The sequence below is a fragment of the Muscardinus avellanarius genome (assembly GCF_963383645.1).
Source record: "Muscardinus avellanarius genome assembly, chromosome: 12".
Lineage (NCBI taxonomy): Eukaryota > Metazoa > Chordata > Mammalia > Rodentia > Gliridae > Muscardinus > Muscardinus avellanarius.
This window is the reverse complement of record NC_137798.1, coordinates 17928556-17948131: the sequence shown is the minus strand read 5'-3', so window position 1 is coordinate 17948131 and position 19576 is coordinate 17928556. Positions and strand designations below refer to the sequence as shown.

General features: G+C 38.0%; 1 protein-coding gene across 5 annotated transcripts in view; it reads left to right on the top strand.

The window, feature by feature from the left end:
• FMN1 (formin 1) overlaps positions 1-19284 on the top strand; it is a gene marked incomplete at both ends in the record, with an annotated part of 444359 nt that extends 425075 nt beyond the window's left edge. For all 5 annotated transcript variants that reach the window (XM_080708275.1, XM_080708277.1, XM_080708276.1 and 2 more), the window contains 2 exons: positions 15951-16035; positions 19240-19284. In XM_080708275.1, the coding sequence (XP_080564401.1) occupies positions 15951-16035; positions 19240-19284 (130 nt within the window). The remainder of the gene's footprint in view (positions 1-15950; positions 16036-19239) is intronic.
• Positions 19285-19576: the final 292 nt, after the last annotated feature.

Here is a 19576-nt window from a genome sequence, read left to right as displayed (position 1 = left end):
GAACACTTTAAAAATATAGATAGATAGAAGCTCAATCATCAGTCTCCTGTGAGGTCAAAGTGGATTTTAAGACCTTCCTATGTGCTTGTCATAACAATCAAGGTCCATGATGTATTAATCAATCAGCCAGATTGTCAGGCCATTTCAGCATTTGTTTCCTATTGGTATGATATAGAAGCAGATGAAGAAGCAGCCTGACCCTCTAACCGTGGTGTAGACTCCGATGTTAAGACTATACAGAGACTATAGTGAGAATTTGCTGGTTTGTATTTTTCAGGATCAGCCTTGAGCATTGATTATGCTATATTAACATGAGATTTAAGAGACTATATTTTTATGGGACTGCATCTTTTCCCATGACCAATAATGCCTGATTTTTTATGGCTTAGAGACTAATCATTTTAATTGTTTATTTACATAACATTTATCAGTCACTTTCTGTATGCAAGATACTGTGCAAGATGCCAGGGAAAGAAAGAAAAGGAAGTCTTACCTCTGGCTCTTGAGACCTTCCGGTCTAGTGTGAAAGGCAGGTGCCTGAAATGACCACAGCACAGGCAGATACATGAACCCTGAAAGATAGTGCCAAGAAAAAAGGAAAGCATCACATCTATCCAACTAACTTTGCCTTCCTTTGTGTAATAAATGTGTGGTGGGGGAAAATGTGGGCAATTTGTGTCTTGCCAAATCTCAAGTAAAAGGTCCCATGTTCAAAAGCTGTAAATTTTAGCAAAGTGACAGCAAAGCATTAATCCAAAGGGCAGCACATGACTTCACAGGCACAGCTGTGTGCCTGTGAAGCCTTGTGAGCTCAGGGTATCTCAAGCATTTGTTTAGAACTAGACTTTTTCAATAATAATGTTCTTTTCTTTATATCTCTTTTTATTCAGTAATTATGGGATGCATATGTATACCATCTACTGTATCAAGGGCTAGTGACACAGCAGTAAAAAAGATACCTGCCATCTCTATGGGTTTTAAGGTCTCACTGAGAGCTCGGCATGCAATCATTTTCATTATTGGTGCAGTAAGTCTTTATTCTCAGGAAAAAAAAAAAAACATTGAAATAATCCAGTAAGTCTTATTTTGTTTTTTAAATGTATAAGTTACAAAACTAACTTTTAAATGTATGCATAAGGTTTCTATAAGGAACAAGGTTTATTTTGATTATCAGAAAATTTTACTTACGCAGAAGTACTATAATATTTTTTATTCATCATACTTACCTCTAGGAAGCTTAGAAAAATATAAAGAAGTAGATACAACTTTGTCTTGAAGTTCAGAGAGTTTCTCTTATTTGTTTTTGTTTTTACTATTATATTAACAGTATAAAATGAAACTCATTCTTTAATTTTTTGATTGGTGCACTGTAGTCATACGTCTTCATGGGGTACAAGATGGTAGGAGCACACATGCACACAGAACTCATCCCCAGTTCCTACCCATGCCCTTCCCCACCCTCCTTCTCATGTTTGGCTTAATGATTAATATTAATATGTTTGTGAATGGACATCATGTATATTAGGGAATTTCCCTCTTTTTCCCTCCCATCCCCCTCAGTTAATTCACCTTATTCGCTCATCCAAGGTTTCTCCTTCTTCATATAGAGTCCCTCTTATGACCATTTATTCTCCCTAGCTTCCACATATTAGGGAGAGCATCTGACTTTTTATTTTTGTGACTGACTAATCTCAGCATGATGTTCTCCAGTTCTGTCCATTTCCCTGAAATGACTTTATTTGTTCTTTATGGCTGAGTAAAATTTCATTATGTTACATACCCTATAGTTTTCTTTAATCCATTCATCTGTTGATGGACATCTTGGCTGGTTCCATAGGCTGGCAATTATGAATTGTGTAGCTATAAATATAGGTACAGGTGCATTAGTTTGGTCGTTTGGTTTTCATTTTTTTGGATAGATACCCAGAAGTGGAATTTCTGGGTCATACGGTAAGTTCATTCCCATTCTTCTGAGGATCCTCCATACTGTTTTCTAAAGTGGTTGCCTTAATTTGCATTCCCACCAACAATGTAGTAGAGTTCCCATTTCTCCACATCCTTGCCAGCATTTGTTGTTGTTTGTGTTTTAGTGATTATCATTCTAATTGGAGTTAGATGGAATCTCAGAGTACTTTTGATTTGCATCTCTCTGATTGCTAATGATATTGAACATTTTTTCATACATTTATTGGCCATTTGAATTCCTTTTATGAAATGCCTATTTAGTTCACTTGCCCATTTTTTGACTGGGTTGTTTGTTTTCTTAGTGATAAGTTTCTGAGTTCTTTGTATATTCTAGATATTAGTCCTCAATCTGAGGAGTTGTTGGCAAAAATCATCTTCCATTCTATCAGCTCTCAGTTGAGGTTCTTCATAGTTTCCTTTGCTGTACAGAAAATCTTCAGTTTATTGCAATCCCACATATTGACCCTCCTATTAGTTTCTTGTGCCTTTGGGGTCTTGTTGAGAAAGTTTTTAGCTATGCCTATGTGTTGAAGTGTTGGACCTGTGCCCTCTTCAAGGAGCTGCAAGGTCTCTAGTCTTATTTCCAAGTCTTTGATCCATCTTGAATTGACTCTTGTGCAGGGTGAGAAAGTGGGGTTTATTTCTATTTTTTTTTTTTGGCATATAGTTAACCAGTTTTGCTAGCACCATTTGTTGAAGAGGGTATCTTTTTTTCCAGTGTATGTTTTTAGCCCTTTTGTCAAAAACCAATTGGATGTAAGTTTGCAGATTTGCATTCTGCTCCATTGGTCTATGTATCTGTTTTTGTCCCAGTACCATGCTGTTTTTATTACTATGGCTCTGTAGTATAGTTTGAAGTAAAGTATTGTGATGCCTTCTTCACGGTTCTTGTTGCCAAGGACTACTTTAGCTCTCCTTTGTTTTTTGTTGTTCCAAATGAATTTAAGGACTGACTTTTCTAGGTCTGTGAGGAATGACCTTGGTAATTTAATGGGTATTGCATTGAATCTGTAGATCATTTTCAGAAGAAAGGCAATTTTGATGATATTATTCTGCTATTCAAGAGAACAGAAGGTCTTTCCATCTCCTAAGGTTTTCTTCAATTTCTTTTTTCAATATTTCATAATTTTTTGTAAAGGTCTTTTTACCTCCTTGGTTAGGTTTATTCTTAAGTATTTTATTTTTTGTTTTATAGTTTCCTTTGCTACCTTTGCTATTCAACAAAACATAGATGACAGATAGATAGATAGATTAGATAGATAGACAGGCGGATAAATCTATATATGTGGTATTTTCTGGATTTCTTTCTCAGTTAATTTATGGTTAGCATACAGGAAAGCTTCTGATTTTTTAAGATTGATTTTTGCATCCAGACACTTTGCTGAATTTGTTGATCAGTTCTACAAGCCTTTTAGTTGAGTTTTTTGGGTCTTCTAAGTATATTATCATGTCATCCGCAAATACGGATAGTTTTGGTTCTTTTCCTGTTTGTCCTCTTTTTTCTCCTTCTTTTGCCTTATTGCTCTGGCTAGAGTCTCCAGTACTATATTGTAAATAAGTGGTAATAATAGACATCCTTTTCTTGTTCTTATTTTTAAAGAAAACTCTCACAGTTTTTCCCTGTTTAATATGATGTTGGCTGAGGGCCTGCCTATTGTATATTGCCTTTATAATGTTGAGGTATGTTCTCTTCCAATTCTCTGCAGTGCTTTTAGCATGAATGGGTGTTAGATTTTATTGAATACTTTTTTAGCATCTATTGAAATGATCATGTGATTTTTTATCTTTGCTTCTGTTTATGTGGTGAATTACATGGATTGTTTTTCATATGTTGAACCAGGCTTGTGTTCCTGGAATGACCCCAACCTGATCATAATGTATTATTTTCTTAATGTGTTTTTGACTGTATGTTGCTATTATTTAGTTTAGTAGTTTTTCATCTAAGTTCATCAACACTATTGGCCTATAGTTTTCTTTCCTTGAGCTGTCTTTATTTGGTTTGGGTATTGATGTGATGTTGGCTTTGTAAAATGTATTTGGGAGAGTCCTGTTTCTTTCTATTTCATGGAATAGGTTAAGGAGCATCAAGATTTATAAAATTTATTTGGGAAACCATCTGGTCCTGGGCTTTTGTTTGATGGTAGGCTCTTTATTGCTACTTCATCTTTTTTACTGCTATAGGTTGGTTTAAATTTTCTTTATCTTCTTGACTTAATTTAGGAAGGTTGTATGTATCTAGAAATTTGACAATTTCTTCTAAATTTTCCATTTTGGGGGGAGTTAAGTTTTTCAAAGTAGTTTCTGATAACCCTCTGAATTTCCATGCTTTCAGTAATATCTCCTTTCTCATCTTTTATTTTAGTAATTTGGATTGATTCTTTCCTTGGGCTAAGTTAGATAGTGATTTATCTATCTTTTGTTTTTTTTTTTAAATAGCTTATGGTTTTGTTGATTTTCTGTATTTTTTTATTCTCTACTTCATTGATTTCTGCTCTGATTTTAATAATTTCCTGTCTTCTACTTGCTTTGGGGTTAGACTGTTCCTGTTTTCAAGGGCTTTGGGATGTGTCATTAGGTTACTTATTTGGTGATTTTCTGTTCTTATGTGAGCACTCAATTCCATGAATTTTTCTCTTAATACTGCCTTCAAGTGACCCAGAGGTTTTGATATGTTGTATCTGTATTTTCATTTGTTTCTAGGAATTTCTTAATTTCACATCTTACTTCTTCTATGACCCATTCCTTGTTCAGCAGTGTGGTGTTCACTCTTTTTATTTGTTTATGTGGTTACTCTGGGTCTTCTTATAGTTGATTTCTAGTTTCATTTCATTGTGGTCTGAAAGGACGCAGGGGATTATGTCACATTTTTTGAATTTGCTAATGCTCACTTTGTGGCCCTGGATGTGGTCTATTTTGGAGAAGGTTCTGTAAGCAGCTAGGAAAAATGTGAACTCTGCTGTAGTTGGGTAGAATATTTTGTATGTGTCAAATAGGTCTATTTGGTTTGTGGTGTGTTTTAGGTCTGAGGCATCTTTACTGAGCTTTTGCATAGAAGATCAGTCTTGCAGTGTGAGAGGAGTGTTGAAGTCTCCCAATTTTATTTTATTGGTATCTATGTGACTTAATGTCACAAAGAGTTTGTTTTATGAAAGTGGCTATACCTATGTTTGGGGCATAAATGTTAGCTATTGTTATTTCCTTTTATTGTGTTCTTTCTTCCACCAGCAAAAAATAAACTCTTTAATAAGTTTAGGCTTGAAATCTAATTTGTCTGACATCATAATTGCTACTTCTGCTTTTCTTTGAGTTCCATTGGCATGGGTTACCTTGCTTCAGCCTTTCACCTTTAGTTTGTGACTATCTTTATTTGTAAGGTGTGTTTCTTGCAGGCAGCATATAGATGGATTCTGGTGTTTAATCTATTTTGCCACCTTATGTATTTTTATTAGAGAATTGAGGCCATTTATTTTCAGCATGATTATTGATAGATCATTTTTAATTCCTAATATTTTGAGTTTTAACTTCTGTTTGAAGTAGTGTATTTTCTTTGCTTAGTTGTTTCTTTGGTGGAAATTATTATTTATCTGGTTCTGATGTTTATTAATTATTTTTATAATTAATCTCTGAGTATTTCCTGTAGTGCTGGCTTGGAAGACATAAATTATTTCAGCTTCTGTTTGTCAGAGAAGATTTTTATTTCCCCATCGAATTTGAGAGATAGTTTTGGTGGGTAGGAATTTTTTGGCTGCAAGTTGTTTTCTTTCAGAGTTTGTAATATGTTGCTCCAGGTCCTCCTGGTTTTCATTACTTGTTTTGGGAAGTCTGGAGTGATTTAAATTGGTTTGCCTCTGAATGTTACTTGGTCTTTTGCTTTTGTTGCCTCTAAGATTCTCTCATTGGGTCTATGTTAGTAATTTTGTGGTGTGATGAACCTTTTCTCTGATCTTGTCTAAAGGGGGTTCTATAGGTTTTCTTTTTTTCTTTTTGGTGGTACTGGGGTTCCTGGAAGCCCTTCTACCTCCAGGCTACACTCCTAGACCTATTTTATATTTTTGAAATAGGGTCTCTTACACCAGCGTGGCTGGCTTCGAACCTGCACAATCCTCCTGTCTCTGCCTCCCAAGTGCGGGGATTACAAGCGAACGCCACCACACCCGGCTCTATAGGTTTTCTGTACCTATGTATTGACCTCTTTTTCTATGGAAATTTTTCTGATATTACTTCTTTAAAAAGATCCTTGATTCCTTTGGTTTCGGCTTCTACTCCCTCTTCTATGCCTGTTATTCTTAAGTTAGCTCTTTTAAAATTAACCCAGATCTCTTCAATGTCTAATTTATGATGCCAAGTTGTTTTTCTAAAGTATGTACTATCTGTTCATTTTTGAAGTGGTCATCTTTTAAGAGTGAGATTCTGTTTTTCATGTAGCCTAGCCTACTGTTCAAGTTTGTGTTGATGCTTTCCCTTTAATAATTACATCCTTCACTTCCTTTAAGACTTCTTTTTTATTTCTGTTCAGGGTGTCAGATTCTTTACTTTTTCCTTCATTTCTTTGAAGGCTTTCTCTGAGTTATTTTTGCAAATCCTATATCATTTCTACTATTAAAGTTCTGAATTGTCCTTCTGGCAATCTCTCCAATTCTGTGTTGGTGGGTTCTTTTATTGTAGGGTTATGGAAGCTCATTGTTTCCTTGCCATTCTTTTTTTCTTTTAATTTCTGGTTTCTTAAGTTTTTATCTTTGTTGCTTTTGATAGCTTTCTCTCATTCTGTAGGTTTCTTATGTCAGTTTTGTCTTTTGTAATAGTATCTTATTACGACAGTAAATATTTACCACCAGGTAAGCCTTACAATTGATTAGCCTCTACTATATGGTTATTCTCTGTTCTCTGCTGTGTATTTATCACCCTTTCATACTAACTTTGATAATGGTGTCTACTATCATCCCATTATTTTTCTACCTGTAGATTGTCAATATTGGCATACTGGGTTGCAGTTACTCTGGGTTTTTTTTTTTTTTTTTTTTTTGGCCCACTGTAATGGTGGCATTGATGGGTTTCAGATGTTACGGTCAGGTGTTCTGTCACTCCTTCATAGGAATTTGGCTCAAAGGCATAAGCAGAACAGTTTGTGATCATTGGGTTTTTAAACTTCAAACTGTTGGACATTTCCTTATGTCAGCAGTGGTTAGTTTATCCATAGTGTCTGGAAGTCCTTTGCTGTGATTCACCTCTCTGGTCCAATCTCAACAGTGAGTATTTAGAGGTGTCAGCTGATATATACAAGGGTAAATTGTGTTGTGTTAACATGAAGGTTGGGGGAGGGGGAAGGAGCCAGAGTAAAAGAATAGGGTAGAATATATGATTGAGTAGAATGAGAGTTTAAGTATAGTAAGGAAGAGATGAAAGATAGTGAATATATAGGAGGATTCTAATAGTCAATGTAGAGTATTTATGTATAGTGATATGAAATTAATTTAATAAAAGTCAAAGAAAAAGAAGTTTGGAGGAAAGAGAGTAGATACGGAGGGAGCTTGTAAAAAGAATGGCAAAAAAGCAACAAACAAACACAGAAAATAACAAAACAATCAAACAAAAAACAACCCTGAAAATATACAAATACAAAGCAGATTTTACCTCCTCTAGTCCTCCTGGATCTGTGTAGATACTTTCAGCCATTTTCTTGCTGTGGTAGGTTCTTGACATGTTCCAAACATTCTCATTTGCTCAGTAACATATAGTAGAAATGTCAGCTTGCAGCCTCACTTTTGGATCTCCTGCAATGATTAGGGCCCTGAGCTGGTGTGTCTGTCTGTCTGTCTCTCTCTCTCTCTCTCTCCCCTCTCCCCCCCCCCTCTCTCTCCCTCTCTCTCAGCACAGGTGCCAAATGCTGCTGGTGCCTCTCCCACTCATGCTTGGGTCTCTGAGTTCTGCATAGGGCCTATTCCTATGCTTCTCTGTCTCTGCAGGTGGCAGGTATCATATATGGATGGGTCTCTGCTCTTTCCATAAGCCCTGGGCTTGCAACTCTCTCTCTGTCTCTCTGCCTACATTGATGGTGGGTGTCCAGTATAATCATGGAGTGATCTCCAGAGGCCCTCTGTGGGCTTTGCACCCTGGGCAGTATGGGCCTCTCCCACACCTCTGCTGTGTTCAGCAGCAGCCTCCAACCAGACTATCTCAGGGGTGGACCACAAAATCTTAGACATTTACATGAGTTCCTGCTATCGCGCTGGGCAGTCTCCCACTGAACTCTGCAGTTAACTTAATTGAGCACTGCTCTAGGTCTCTGGAGGGGGAAGTAGGCTGTGCACCACCACTGCCACAGGTTCTGGCCAAGGGTGTGGGCTATGGAATCTCAGACCTGGAGCAAGATGCTAACTGCTTAAGATGCTAAAGATCAGCAGCCACTTGCTTCACATCAAGTTGTTGGCTTCTCTGTCAGGAGTCTCTAGGAGCCACAGTGCTAGCAGTCTGGGCTCAAGTGGATAGATCAAGATGATGTGACTCACTGCTGTAGCAGCATTTCCCAGGTGAGGCACCACTTTGTTATTCCCTGTTCTGTCTTCTGGATTTTGTTCCACTGTGGTTCAACTTTTATAGCTTAGTTCAACTTTTTACTGCTTTTTTTCTCTTGTCAAGGAGCTTCACAGTGGTTGAATTTGGGGTTTTATAGTGACTGGGATGTGCTGTGTACCTCAGTTGCTATTTTCCTGATTTCCTATGTTTCTCTTACTGAGATATTTTGTTTTCATACTTGTACAACAATTAGCTTATGAATATGACCTTTAGATTCTGTGTTCAAAAAAGAAAAATTGAGGTGAGGTCTTTGATTTTATAAGTTGCAGGATAGTAGCATTGGTTGATTTTGTTTTATTTCGGGACATATCTAAATAATGTTACTGACAGGCAGTACTTAGCCAATAGTTCTTTGTGTTTATAGTCAGGAACTATCATCATGCGTTCTGTGTGTGTTTGCACATGCACACTCACTTTTATTGGTACATTATAGTCTCACATCATAATGTAAATCATGTTGACAATGACATATATGCACATGCTCTTGGTGCCCCTCCCTCCCCATTTCCCTCCCTCCCAGTATGGTGTATCTAGATTGATGTTGGTATATATTCACATGTATACACATTGTCTATGGTAGTATTTCTATTAATGAACCTAAGTCTTCCTCCACCCCTACCCTTTTATCTCCTCCCTGGCTTTTCTGAGGTTTTTCCTCACCATCTGGCATCTCTCTTATATCCCAATTACTCACTATCCTGCACATATTAAAGAAAACATATGACCCTTCACTCTCTGTGATAGGCTAATCTCAGTGTTCTCCAGATCCTTCAGTTTTCTTACAAATAATGTAATTTTATTTTTCTTTATCGCTGAGTAGAATTCCATTGTATGTATTTCCCATAGTTTTGTCATCTATTCATCTGTTGATGGACACCAAGGTTGGTTCCATAGTTTGGCTCTTGTGAATTGTGCTGCTATGAACATGGGAATGCATATATTACTGTGGTTCTCTGGTTTCAACCTCTTTGTAAAGATACCCAGTGGTAGTATACCCAGATCATATGGTGGATCCATTCACATTTTTTAAGGGCTTTTCACACTGATTTCAATAGTGGCTGAACTAGTTTGCAATTCCACCAACAATGTAGAAAAGTGCCTATTTCCCCACAGTCTCACCAACATTTATTGTTATTTTACTTCCTTATGATTGCCATTTTGATTAGGGTTAGATGGAATCTCAGCATACTTTTTCTTTGCATCTCCCTGATTGCTAATGATATTGAACATTTTTTCATGTATCTATTGTCCATTCATATTTGCCATGCATTCTTAAATAATTTTTATCTCTTTGGTTCACTGAAAGGTGGCTCTCTGTTAACCATGTTCTATATGCCAAGCATGCTAGATGTCACACATATGTTAATTTATTTAATTCTCTCAATGATATTATGAGGTTGATATTAACTTCCTTTTTATTTTTTATTGGTGCCTTGTAGTTATATATCTTAATGGAAAACAAGATGGTAAAGGCATAAATGCACATATCACTCAATTAGCTGTTACCCAATTCTCACTCCATTCCCTCCCTCTCATGTTTGGCTTAGTGGTTGATATGTTTATGAATATACATCATGCACATTAGGGAATTTTCCTCTTCCCTTTTCCCATCCCTCTCAGTTAGGTTACTTTATTTTCTCATCCATAGTTTCTCCTCCTCCTTTGTCTAGAGTCCCTCCTATGACCCATTTTCTCCCTAGCTTCCACATATTAGCGAGAGAATCTGATTTCTTATTTTTTGTGACCGACTAATCTCGCTTAGTATAATGTTCTCCAGTTACAACAATTTCCCTGTAAAATAACATAATTGTATTCTTCTTTATGGCTGAGTAGAATTCCATTGTGTAAATATTCCATAGTTTTGTAATCCATCCATCTGTTGATGGGCATCTTGGCTGGTTCCATAGTTTGTAAATCGTGAATTGTGCAGCAATGAACATAGATATGCATGCATTAGTTTAGTAGTTTGGTTTCCATAGTAGATAAGAGAACTGGAACTTAGAAAAGTTGATTACTTTGCCCCAAGGCTTCTAATAACTGGCAGTGTCAAGTATATCTGATGCTGAAGCTACTGGCCACTTAACTGTGCCTTTTCACTTTCCTTTTTCAAGAGTACCCTGTGAAAGGGAGACATAATAATTGGATGAGAACATTAAAAGGAGAGCAGGAGAGAATCACCAAGGTTAAAATTATCTTAGAAGTCTGGAGTATATATGACGGCCTGTTGTTTGCAGAAGAGCCACTGACTAACCAGTAAGATATTTACAGAGGGGACAGAACTGTGGTTTGTCTCCCATCCCCCTGCCTTAACATCCCAACTACCATCACCTAGGATATTGAGAGGACAGGAAGAATTGCTACAGAGCACCTAAGACATGCAGGAACTGGAAAGGTGATGCTCAACAGAAGCCAGGTAGACCAGCTCTGGAAGAAGAGGCCTATACCAACTACAAAAGATGACTCCAAATGACTGTTAAGGTTAGGGGCAGATGAACATGATGAAGCATGCCTATAATCCCAATACTTGAGAGGCTAAAACAAGAGGATAATGGGTTTGAGATGTCCTAGCGACTTGCTGAGACTCACAGCAACCTAGCAAGTCCCTGTTTCAAAACAAAAGATTAAAGGGGGATGGGATGTAGCTCAGAGGTAGTATTCCCCTAGGTTCAATCTCTAGTACCACACACACACACACAAAAAAAAAATTAGTGGACCCTGAAGAAGACAGTAATGACTAACTATTCCATTGCAATTGGTATTAAAAGATTACTAGTAGGTACTCTCTTTGAAAATAATTTTGTATGAAGAGAAGCCAGAAAGAGTACAAACTATGGTTTCATGTATAGCATCATTGTGTTGGTTTGCAAATTTCTAAAATAGTCAGTCTCCAATTTAGTCTGACCTTGGTTGGATCCTTTCAGTGCATCCTTTTCTTGCTTGGGTATAGTCACAATTGTTGCTGCAAAGGGAAAAGTTTAGTAGACAGTGTGGTGTGGATACTCAGACCTGTGATAATGTTGAGAAACCCCTGTTCTCAAAGCAAAATTACAAAGGCAGTTCTTCGCCACTTATATAAAACGTTACTTATCTTTGTTTCATTTTTATTTATTTTCTGATGTACCAGTCAGCATGTTGAATTAATTGTAACTAACTTCTGCCTTTGAACAGGGAGATTGGATTGTCAAGTGTGTGTTTTAAACAAATTGTATAAAATCAGCTAAGAGCAGAGCCACATGTATATGCTAACAAGTATTAAGTATTAAGTATGCTAGGAAGTATTAAGTATATACTTAATATTCAGTAAAATGTTTTTACTTGAAACCCCAAGGAAAAGTATGATAACTTTTTGAAATTGTTGAGATGCTAGATCTTTAAATATACAACTTTTCTTGTGTTACTGGGGATTAAACCCAAAAGCACTCTACCTCTGAGATACATCCCCATCCCAATTTTTTATTCTTTATTTTGAAACAGGGTCTCAGTAAGTTGCAGAAGGCCTCACTAAGTAGCTGAGGCTGCCCATGAACTAACTTCCTCCTCAGTATTCAGCCTTCCAAGTACTGGGATTACAAGCATGCACCACCACACCCAAGTACATATGTAAAATTTTTAAATAACTTTTTTAAAAATAAAAAATAGAAACGATAACATAATATACCCATGTTCTCACCACCTAGAATTGCAACAATTAATATTTCATTATATATTCTTTTTTTTTTTTTTTTTGCTGGTCTGGGGATGGAACCCAGGGGTATTCAACCTCCAAGCTACACCCCCTGCCCTATTTTTTATCCTTTTTGAAGCAGGGTCTCACTAAGTTGCAGAGGGCCTCACTAAGTAGCTGAGGCTGTCTGTGAACCGCGATCCTCTGGTCTCAGCCTCCTGAATGCTGGGATTACAAGCGTGCACCACCACACCCGGCTCGTCACATATTCATAAGACTTTTAATTTTAAAATTTAGCAGAATTTGCCAGGCATGATGGCGCACGCTTGTAATCCCCGCGCTTGGGAGGCAGAGACAGGAGGATGGCGCAGGTTCGAAGCCAGCCGCGCACGCGCTGGCTTAGGAGACCCTGTTTCCAAATAAAAATGTAAAAATAGGTCTGAGAGTGTAGCCCAGAGGTAGAAGGGCTTCCAGGAACCCCAGTACCACCAAAAAAAATTAGCAGAATAGATACTATGTATTAAAAATGAAATTCTACTTGAAATATTACCCCCAATTTCATTCTCTTCCCCTATATTCCTAGAATTAATCTCTTTCATGAAAATGGCATCTTTCTGGAACTTGTGTATAGTAACAAAAGTAGCTAACATTTAAGGACTGGCTTCCCATGCCTGGAGTTATTCTATGCAGATCCTCTCAATGACCTCCTATAGCAGGCACTATTATGATCCCCCTTTGTAGGAAAACGAGGCACAAAAAAAAGTCACTTGTATAAGAATCCCCAGCTGATAAGTGATGAGGCTGGGAATTAATTCCATTGGCCATCATGCTGAATGGCCTCTGGATCACACTCTAAAGGATTCCTCACTCTCTCAAGGCACGTTTCTAAATTCTGATTGTTGAATTCAGATCTAGTTCTTTCCTTTTTGCAGTTATAGCATATTCCCCTGAATGAATAAAATAAACAATACAGCATTGAATGGGTGGTTAAGACCTATAAAATGGAAAGAATAAAGTTGCTGTCTCATTGAGCTATCATGAGAATTAAATGGTTTAATTAGAATAAGGCAGGTAGAACAGCATGTAGCACAGATTAAGTACCCAGAAATGTTAATCTTTGTTGTTAATATATATCCATCACTGTGTTGAACCTAATCATTAGGTTGTTTTAAGATTTTTCCTGTTATCTACATTGCCCTAGGGACAGCCCTGTGTCTTTGTATACAAATTTTCTTCTGGTCATTTATGTAGAAGAGGAACCAACTTATAGAGTGTGCATGTGTTCAGTTTTACTTGCTTGGCCAGCAGTACCAATTCCTTAGTGCACAGTGTAGCAGTTCCTATTTCTCTATATCCTAATTAACAGTTGATATTGCTGACTGTTAGGATTGCTGGTCTGATGGATAAAAAAACAATGTCCATGTTATAGAATTCATAATTTTTTATATAACAGCTTTATTGAAATATAATTTATACACTATAAAAGTCACCCTCTTATAGTATACAATTCAGTATTTTAGTATATTTGTAAGGATGTGCTATCTTCACCACTATCTAATTTTAGAGGGAATTCCTTACCCATTAACAATCTCTTCATTTTCCCCAACACCCAATCCATGGAACTGCTAATCTACTTTCTATTTTATGAATTGCCTACTCTAGACATTTAATATAAACAGAATCATGAAACTTTTTGTGGCTGGCTCCTTCCATTTAGCATAATGTTTTGAGGTTCATTCATGTTGTAGTATGTGTCAGCCTTCATTTCTCTCCATAGCCCAGTAATATTTTATTATGAGGATATCATATTTTTGTTTAGCCATTCATCAGTTGATGGAAATTTGAATTGCTTCTGTACTTGACTATAAGTAATACTAGTATGAACATTTGTATGCAGACTCTATGTGAAAATGTGTTTTTTCTTAGTTATTATGTACTTGGCAGTGGCATTACTATGTGAGATTAAACACACTCTGTGTATTTAATATTTTAGAAATGCTATCCCATCAGCAATGTGTGGTTTCCAGTTTCTCCACATCTTCACCTCCCAGCACCTTGCTATTGTCTTATTCTGGTCATCTTAGTGGATATGAAGTGATATCACTTTGTGGTTTTTATTTGCACTTCTCTGATGATATTATCATTATATTGCGATTCTTTTATGTGTTATTTTTGGTATTTTATAGCATCTTTGAAAAAATGTTTATTCAAATCCTTTCCCATTGTATGGAGAAGGTAATTTGCCTTCTTATTTGACTCATAAAGGTTTTTATGTATTCTTGATAGTCCCTTAGCAGATTTATGGTCTATAATTTTTCTATTCTGTAGGTTTTCTTTTCACATATTGATGAAAATTGCTAAGATTAATGTTTTTAGTTTTCATTTGTTTCCTTAAAACTTCAATTTTCCAAATTGTCTCAATATCTGCTGAGCAGATAACAAGCATGAGAGCATTGAAATATTAGTGCCATTCATCAGAAACTACTATACTGTTCACAGAAACACAGATTTCCCATGTCCATGGTGATGAGCCTCGAGCCAATGAGGAAAACTTAACTTTTGATAAAGCAGAGGGAAAGCCTTTACACCTAATTGGAACTTTTATTTAAAACTAGAAATCTTTGAAAAAACTATTCCCATATAAGTGTAAAGCCATTTGGGTCAACAATAGATCACATAGATGACAATGGCCCCATAAAATTACAGTGGACTTCCTATTGCTTGTGTCTTGGTGGTGGTGGTGGTGGTTGTTGTTGTTGTTGTTGTTGTTGTTGTTGTTGTTGTTGTTCTTCTTCTTCTTCTTCTTCTTCTTCTTCTTCTTCTTCTTCTTCTTCTTCTTCTTGCTGTAGTTCTTAACACATATGAATTACATATATTAATGGGTTTCACTGTGATGTTTGCCCATCTACCTTGATCATGTCCATTCTCTATTCTATCCTATCTTCCCCTCCCTTTTCCTAATAGCCCCACTTCTACTTTCAGGTCTTTGTCTTCTCCTTCTCCTCCCCCTTGCTTTCTATGTATAAGAGAAAATATGTGATACTTGTCTTTCTGTGTCTGACCTATTTTTCTTAACATGATGTCCTTCAGTGTAATCTGTTTCCTACAAATGACAGGATTTTATTCTTCTTAATGGGTGAATAATACTCCATTGTGTATATATGACATATTTTATTCATCTATCCATCTGCTGACGTGCACCTAGGCTGATTCCATATCTTGGTTCTTGTAAATAATGCTGCAGTAAAAGCAGGTATGTGGGTGCCTATTTTATATGCTAACTTAACAAAGTTTAAGTAAATATAAACTTTAGATAAACCTGCAGGAATAGCATAGCTGCACCATATGACAGTTCTATTTTAGTTTTCTGAGGAACCTCCATACTGTTTCCCATGGTGTCTATACTACTTATATCCCTGTAACTGAACTTTTCTTATGTTTCAGTCTGCAAATACTGACCATGTGTTACAATCGCCTGCAATATTCAACACAGTAACATGCAGTACAGGCGTATGGCCTGTAGGCTTTTCCATTTCGATTTGTGTGAGTCCACTCTGGTAGTTGCATTGACAAAACCACCTAACAATGCATTTCTCAGCACATAATCCCATCATTAAGAAGTGAATTTTGAAAATACAAGTTGTTTAATTCAAAAGCATTTGAAATTGTGTAGAATCTGACCATTTCCTCTTTCTTCTCCCCCCTCTTCCTTTCTTATCTTCCTCTCCCCTCCCTGCTCCTATTTCAGATTGAAAATGGCTCAAGCATCTGTCAGCAAGTTGACATCAGAGAAGAAAGTGGAGACAAAGAAAATCAATCCCACTGCTAGTCTGGTGAGCCTCATTTTCCAACATAACCTCCAGGCTTTTCATTGTAACTGAGGTGTGCACCCAGGCGTGTGTCTGAATTTAAAGGATAAAACTTGGGGATGAAATGCAGTATCCAGATCCTCAGTTCCCTTCCAAAAAGAGCATATAGTAAAAAAGAATGCAGAGGTGAAGGAGTGAGATACATGTTGCCCCTGCAAGCACAAGGGCTGTCTCTGATGAGCTGCATTCCACCCCTTGCCATCCCATGTCCCTCCACACTGCACCCACACCCTGGCCCCCTATCTCAACATATGTTTCTCCTGAATTGTTTCCTCATCTTCTTTCCCCATTAAAAAAAGTAGCAGCCGGGCGTGGTGGCGCACGCTTGTAATCCCCGCGCTTGGGAGGCTGAGACAAGAGGATCGCGCAGGTTCAAAGCCAACCTCAGCTACTTAGTGAGGCTCTCAGCAACTTAGTGAGACCCTGTTTCCAAATAAAATATAAAATGGGTCTGGGAGTATAGCCTGGAGGTAGAAATATATAAAATGGGTCTGGGAGTATACCTGGAGGTAGTATAGTCTGGGTTCCATCCCCAGTACCACAAAAAAAAAAAAAAAAGAAGAAGAAGAAGTAGCAGAATACCCCATTTTGATTGCTGAGAAATTTGAGAAAAAGAAAGGTAAAGCCTGCCCACTCTCACTTGGCAAAAGCTTAACAAAATCCAGGGCCAGACTCGGTCCTTTGACATCTCTCCCCATGCTGGAAGCCAGTGCTCTACCTCGTCTTTTTGAGGGAAAGTTGTTCTTCAAAGTCCAGTTCTCAATAAGGATCACAATGAATCTTTACCATGTGTTTCAGGCAATTAGAATAGCTAAGCAGTTAGGAACCTAGGAGATTGGGTTTTGAACCAAGAAACTGTCTGGGTTCAAATCCCAACTCTGTTCAAAGGTTGTAAATACTTTTTTTGTTTTTTTTTCGGTACTGAGGATGGAACCTAGGGTCATTCTACCTCCAAGCTACACCCCCAGCCCTATTTTTTATTCTTCAAGAGAGGGTCTCACTGAGTTGCAAAGAGCCTCACTAAGTAGCTGAGGCTGTCGGCAAACCTCGATTCTCCTGTCTCACCCTCCCGAATGCTGGGATTACAAGCGTCCACCACCGAGCCCAGTGAAAGGTTGCAGATACTTTATAAAATTACTTTGCTTGTTTCTCTTCGGTAAAAAGAGAGAGAAATTTTTAATATAGGGTTATTTTGAGGAAACTTGGAACAGGCATGTAGTATATCATAGGAGTTCAATAAATGCTAGCTCTCGTTCTTGTTACTTTGAATTCTAGCAGCTTGGCTGACAGTGCCATGGGGAAAGGCAAGAGTGGTAGATGGGTGTCTAATCCCAACCTCCTCTGAGCCCCAGTGTCCCACAGCTGTATAACAGCACAGACTTTTGCCAGCTGCTTATGATCCTTTTCAGATCCAAGTGGGAAGTGGGATCTAAGTTATATAATGAGATCATTTGCTTATTGACCTTGGTATCACTCATAACATCCCTATCACCAGCTAAATAAATGTCGTGTGAAGTTACTGAATAGGAAATGGAGAGGTCAGATAGAGCTGGGGTTAGTGCACTTAGCTCCTTTTTTTTTTTTTTTTTTTTTTTTTTTGGTGGTACTGGGGTTCCTGGAAGCCCTTCTACCTCCGGGCTACACTCTCAGACCTATTTTTACATTTTTATTTGGAAACAGGGTCTCCTAAGCCAGCACACGCGGCTGGCTTCGAACCTGCGCGATCCTCCTGTCTCTGCCTCCCAAGCGCGGGGATTACAAGCATGAGCCACCACGCCCGGCAACACTTAGCTCCTTTCTGAGTGGACACACTACACCCTCTGTGCCCTATGGACAAGGTGTTCATTACACTCACTGTATGATTTTCAGTGGCAGTGAGCACAGCCCTGTTTTTTCTCTCTCTCTTCATCATCAGCCTCTAGCTTTTTTTTAGGCCCCAGTCCTCACTTTACAGCCAAATTCGTTCCCCAGGGGCAGAGAAACGGAGTCAGCCCTGCAGACAAAAAGGAAACTGTGAGTTTCCTGTGGCACCTTTAGAAGTTGACTTCCTCCAAGTGAGCAGCTCCCAGATGTGATTCTCAGCTCTTGGGATCTGTTTGTGGGGGTGGTTATAAATTAGGAAGATGCTTGTAAACTGATTCCTTATTCCATTTCACAAGTCAGGAATGGGGTCCATGCTCAAGACAGTGAATTAAAAAATCATCCATTTAAGCCAGGTGTGGTAGTGCATCCTATAATCCCATTATTTGGGAGGCTGAGACAGGTTCAAAGATACTTCATCAACTTAAGTTTGTATGCAGCCCAATTTATAGTCACTCACTGCAACATCACATCTTATGAGACGACCATCAGCCGAGGGTCAGTTCTCACAGGGATCCTCCCTGCACCTGGCCCTTCAAAAAGGGAGTCCTTTTCCCCTTCCTTTTGTAGACACATCCATCCCCACCAAGCCTAAATTACTCATTTCTGTAGAGTTACAGGAATAGGAGGGTCCACATTTCTGTTCTGTTTGTTCTGTTTTGTTGTTGTTGTTGTTGTTGTTTGTTTTTCAGCAGACTCCACAGCCCTCCCCTTTTAGGAGGCCATCCCTGTGAAGGATGCTCAGGAAAAGCAGGAAAAGCATAGCAGAGCCCCGTAGCAAATGGGAGCTTCTGGCCAAGTCTGCTGGTCCTCAGTTTTGTACAGCCTTTGTTCAGTTCTGCCAAGTTGCCCACCTGTCAATACATCCAACTTGGAAAGACCAATTTTTTTAATATCTCAATTTTCTTTTTTTAAAACTCAGTTTTCTAAAACACTATATCTTGAACATTCCCTAATTCCAACAGTGGCTGAAGATGGGTGGAAGGAATTACTGAGTAATACTGCAAAGTTAGAGTCTTTATTACAAAATAACTGAACAGACCAGTCTAAACTGGTGACAATCAGTGTTCTGGAGGGGTATAGTTGGTTGATTATGTTTTGTTAGGTTATTTTGGGGGGAGTAGGATGATAAGCTGAGAGGAGCAGATAACTGAACTTTTAGGGGCAGAGGAATAGAGGTACTGTCATTTCTAAGGTTCCTGGTATAATTCTCAGCATTCTAGACTAGAATTTAATAAATCTGTCAAAACTTAAGAAAGATAAAAGTGAGAGAAATGATAATAAATGTATTTCCCCCCTAAATAACAGAAAGAAAGACTGCGACAGAAGGAAGCCAGTGTGACTACCAACTAAAATGGAGACCCAAGAGGATGGAGACAGTAGAGATGTAAATCCTGTGATACCCAGGCTACAGGAAATTCTTCAAAGATTTGTTACTATATGTCTGTCTGGCTCAGCTTTTTCTGAGGTCATCTGCAGGGAGCGCCTGTTCCTTCTTTGAAGAAGTCCTTTACTAATGAAAAGCTATAAATGGAACACTGTAGGAGTATTTGACAGCTGCTTCTTATAGAAGTACAAAGTCCACTCCACTATAAGACCAGAAGAAATACCAAGATACTCCAATTTTTTTTCAAGCTTTCTAACC